Below are 5,191 nucleotides of genomic sequence, written 5' to 3'. Positions count from 1 at the left end.
ATCTATGTCTTTATCGATAGAACTCTGACAGCTAAGGAGTACAGGGGATAGAGTTCTGGGCTGGAGTCAGGAAGGCTGAGTTCAGATCCTGTCTCATTCATTTACTAGTTGTGCTACTATGAACATGTTATTTAACTGCTGATTGTCTCAATCGCCTCATCTGTAAAATGGGAACAATACCTCTACGAGCTATTACCTCATAGAACCTACCTCCTAGTGCTGTTATGAGGATGAAATGAGATAAGGTGATCAATAAATGCTAGCTATTAATATTAATAACAATATTGCTATTATTAGTATTATATTTTATCTGCCATGAAAATATTAGCACCTTGAGAACAGACCCTGATCCACTTTTTAGCTTGCAAATGCAGGACTTAACATTCTGTTTTGCAATTAATTTAATAATTGCTTTGTCATTTATTCTTTCATTGTTGATTGATTGGAGAGAGGAGAGACCAGAGGCAGAGATTCGAATAAGAAGACTATGGCCATTCCCTAAGAGAGAAGTGATTGGCCAGAACTGAATGACTCATGCTCCAGCTTCCTAGTCTCTGTCTCTGAGCCAATCATCCTCCCCTTCACAGCCTTAGATTGGGCCCACAGATTGACCCAGATCCATGTTCTGACAACAGGCCAGGTTTGGTAGTGATCATAGCTACAGGCCTCTAGTTTCTGACTTTTCATGTTTGTCTGGGATGAGAATATGGGTACCAGGCACAGTGTTTGCCTCCCCAATGCTCAGGATACCTAAGGACTGACTGGATCCATTCACCCAGGTTTTTGCTCAGGGACCCTGGCTAAAGGGCTGTCCAGCCTTGTCTAGACCCTGCTCACTGCCTCCTTGACTTCATACCTTCTCCAGGAGGGGGAGGCAGTGGGACAGGTGCATGAGCAGAGTCAGGTGAGGGACGCTGAGCTCCTGCCATCTCTGCCACTTCCCCAAGGCTTACAGCTCTCTCTTTCTTGCAGGAATCTAGTCCCGGGGCACAGACAGAAACCTTCCCTCATTTATCCACAACGACCTGCAACCATTCACTAAGACAGAAACTAAGCATGAACTTCTCTATGATCTTGAGGTCCTTGATTTGGGGACATAAAAGCGGAAGCCATGTCCCCAGGATCAATCTCAGGTGGTGTGACCTAGTCTGACTGACAGGGGCCTGAGATGAGGCTCTCACCAGACCTGGGGCTCTTTTGCATATGAGACCCAAGGGAGCTCTCCCAGGTTCTGCTTCAGATATAAAAGCCCCTTCTTTCTGCCTCTCTTAGAGCTATTCTGTTTACAGATCTCCAAGGGCCAGGATGATCTCCCCCTATCAGCTCCTCTGGCTATTAGTGGTCTGGGCTCAGGGTAAGACACAGCAGATCAGAGACAAAGCTTAAAGAGTATAGGTTTTATCTGCAAAACACAACAAAACAAAGCTTATGATTCCCTTGATCCACTGATTGAGGAAGCTTAAGTGAAGCAAGGGCAGATGGGTTGACAGGCATGAACAGGCCATCCAATAAAAAATAAAAACAAAAAACAGCTGTGAGGTGTGGGGGAAAACATGGTTCCTGTCAGACTTTCATAACAAATAAAATTGATTGTCAGAGATTTGAGAATTCATTGTTCTTCACAAAATTGTCTTTTTCTTACCTTTTAACATGGTCATTTATTCATTTCTGTCTTGATCTAATTCTTGGTTCTTCCTAGATTCCAATGGGGCCATTGTGCTGACCCAGTCTCCAGCCTCCTTGTAGACATCTCCAGGAGAGAGAGTCACCATCAGCTGCAAGGCCAGTGAGAGCCTTTCCCATAGGATAACTTTTTTTACAGCTCAACACTTAAACTGGTATCAGCAGAAACCTGGCCAAGGCCCCAGGCTCCTCATCTACTCTGTTACCAACCTGGCATCTGGAGTGCCTGCCCGGTTCAGTGGCAGTGGGTCTGGGACAGATTTCACTCTCACCATCAGCAGCCTGGAGCCTGAGGATGCTGGAGATTATTACTGTCAGCAGTCTAAGAGCTTCCCTTTCCCACAGTGCTTCAGCCCTGAACAAAAACCTCCCCGGGCTGTTCAAGGGATTCAGCTCAGAGCAGCAGCTGCCTCCTTTTTGGTCCCCAGGGCGGAGCAGCCCCTCCTCTCTGAGCAGGCTCACATCTCCCAGGGCTTCCCTTTCCCCTGCCCCGTACCTCATTCTCCTCCTCATATTTACAAACCACAAGCTGGAGATCGTATAGCCCCCTGGGAAATACCATGGCAGGGATTTGCTGAGGCATCAAGTTCCTTTAAAACCTTTAATGTCACATCAGAAGAATCCTCTTATTGTGAGCTCAGTTCATGTTGGAGAGCCCTACTGTGCTTCAGTGTGAGCCTGGTCGTGTCATTCATCCTCTGTTTGCCTCATTTTCCTCAAATGTAAAATGAGGATAATAGTGGCACCTACCTCACAGGGGTGTTGTGAGGGTTTTAGAAGGCAATATGTGTAAAGCACTTACCATAGAGCCTACCACATGATAGGTGCTTATTCCCTTTCCTTTCCCCTTTTCATTCAACCCTGTCATAGCCTACAACCACTTGTCTTCTAGAATTGGTTTTCCTATTAGTTGTGTGAGAGCTAAAGGGTTAAGGTGAATCAGACCCTTCCTCAATGACTTGCCATTCCTTGGTTCTTGTCAGGGCACTGAACCTTCCTCTAGCCCGGTAACTCAAATCTAACACTCCAGTCTCTTACTGTCTTATTCATACATTTATTCGTTCATTTAATCTTGACTGATCCATTGGAAAAAGGAGAGACTGGTGACAGTGAGAACAAATATGGGGCCATGGCCATTTTCCAGAGGAAGAATGATTAGCCAGAAATGAAAGACTGAGCCTCCTGCCACTCTCTCTCTGCCTCTAAGCCAGTCACCCTCACCTTTATGGTCTCTCTTTGGGCACACAGATTTACCCACATTCACCTTCCAAGTAAAGGCACAGACAGGCATGGAATGAAACATACCTGTAGGCCTATATTTTCTCCCTTACGAGATATGTCTGGAATGGGGCAATGGAGACCAGGGTGGACATAATCTTTGCCTCCCCAGTGCTCAGGACAACCACAGCAACCTCATCTAGTGAATGACAGGACCCATTCACCTAGGAATGACATTTTCCTAGGTCTTTCTCATGGATCTGCTCAGTCTCAGCCAGACCCTCCTCATTGCCTCCTTGAATTCTCACCTTCTCCAGAAACTAGTGGGACAGGTACAGGAGCAGAAGAAGGTGAGGCACCTCCAAATCCTACAAGCTCTGAGCTCCTGTCTTCTCTGCCACCTCCCTAGGTCTTGAGCTCTCTCGTGGCTACGGGGAATCTAGTCCGGGCACAGAGAGAGAAGCCTCCCTCCATTTATCCGCAACCAGCTGCAACAATTTCTATATCAGACACTAAACATGATTTTGTTTTTGCTCTTGAGGTCACACATTTGAGGACAGAAAAGAGTGAGACTCCTCTGCCAGAGTCAGCCCCAGTCAGTGTGACTCAGTGTGGTTTACAGGGTCCCTGAGGTGAGGCTCATAACAGACTTGGGGTTCTTTTGCATATGGAGACCCAAGGGACCTGTAGTGAGTCCTGCCAGGATATAAAAGCTTCCTCTTCCTTTCCTGCCCTCTCAGGGCTCTGAGTGCTCTCTCTGCAGGTGTCTAAAGGCCAGGATGGTCTCCCCATGGCAGCTCCTCTGGCTACTGGTGTTCTGGGCTCAAGGTAAGGTACAGCAGAGCAGTGACAGGGTTTAGAAAATCACAGGTTTTCAGGCTTTATGACCCCTCGATCAAGTAAGAGAGCAAGCTTAGTAACAACAGAGGCAGAAATGGGATAACTCATATAACCAGACCCAAGGTTACAGACATTATGAGGTCCGAGGGAGAGATGGTTTTTATTTCAAGTGGACAGCAAATATAATGACTTGTCAGACATTTGACATATCTGTGGTCTCCACAAAATTGTCTCATTCAAAGTCTTCAATTTCTACATTCACACACTTCTGTCTTCCTCGAATTTTGTTGGTTTCCTAGATTCCCATTGTGCTGACTCAGTCTCCAGCCTCCTTGTCCAGATCTCCAAGAGAGAGTGTCACCATCAGCTCCAAGGCCAGTGGGAGTCTAACAGATAGTTATGGTTATCACCACTTACATTGGTACCAGAAGAAGCCTGGCCAAGTCCTGAAGCTCCTCATCTACTGGGCTAACAGGCTGGCTTCTAGAGTGCCTGCCCGGTTCAGTGGCAGTGGGTCTGGGACAGATTTCACTCTCACCATCAGCAGCCTGGAGCCTGTGGATGCTGGAGATTATTACTGTCAGCAGTCTAAGAGTTTCCCTTTCCCATAGTGCTTCAGCCCCGAACAAAAACCTCCCCAGGCTGTTCAGGGGATTCAGCTCAGAGTAGCAGCTGCCTCCTTTCTGGTCCCCAGGGCAGAGCAGCCCCTGCTCTCTGGGCAGGTTCACATCTCCCAGGGCTTCCCCTTTCTGGTCCCACAGGTCCCCTCCTTTCTAACAAAGCCTTGTCAATCACAAACCCTGACCCACAACCCAGGCAGAGTGGAAGTAGGCCAGTCCTCTGGGAAACAAAGAGGAAAATCCAAACGGGAAATGCTGACACTGAAGTCCATTTGATAACTTTGCCTCGACATAAAGTATTTCTCTTGTTGGGAGGCCAAACTCATATTGAGGAGGATTTACTCTAGTTCTCTCTAGCAAAGGATAAAGACTTGTTGGTTGCCAATGTTCAGTCATGTCTGACTCTTTGTGACCTCATTTGGGATTTTCTTGGCCAAGGTCCTAGAGTGGTTTGCCATTTCCTTCTCTAGTTCATTTCACAGATGAGGAAACTGAGGCAAATAGGATTATGTGATTTGCCAAAAATCACATAGCTCCTAAGATTTGAGCTCAGGAACATGAGGCTTTTGGAATCCAGGCCCAGTGCTCCATCCACTGTGCCACCTGGCTGCCCTGATTTAGACTAAATTCCTTTTTCTCCTGCCCTTGCCCCACTGGTCTCACAGGGCTGGGTTCCTTATGACCTGGACCTGGTTAAATGCCAGACTCACCCAGCCACCCCCAAGTTAGAAACTCATCATTTCCTGTATCTGGAGGACAGTGGCCTTATTGGCTGACTCAGGCTAATGTCTGCACCTGGGTGGGTTGGAGTGTACCTCCCAGGAGCCATA

The 5,191-nt window shown here is 47.2% G+C and overlaps 1 gene segment (V, D, J or C); it reads left to right on the top strand.

Moving 5' to 3' along the window:
- The first annotated feature begins 3,680 nt into the window (after positions 1 to 3,680).
- On the top strand, positions 3,681 to 4,352 carry LOC114030847. The segment is given in 2 exon segments: positions 3,681 to 3,734; positions 4,041 to 4,352. Coding segments are annotated over 2 exon segments (366 nt in total).
- Positions 4,353 to 5,191: the final 839 nt, after the last annotated feature.

The sequence above is a fragment of the Vombatus ursinus genome, unplaced genomic scaffold (assembly GCF_900497805.2).
Source record: "Vombatus ursinus unplaced genomic scaffold, bare-nosed wombat genome assembly UNPS02015016.1, whole genome shotgun sequence".
Lineage (NCBI taxonomy): Eukaryota > Metazoa > Chordata > Mammalia > Diprotodontia > Vombatidae > Vombatus > Vombatus ursinus.
This window is presented reverse-complemented; position numbering and strand designations above follow the sequence as displayed.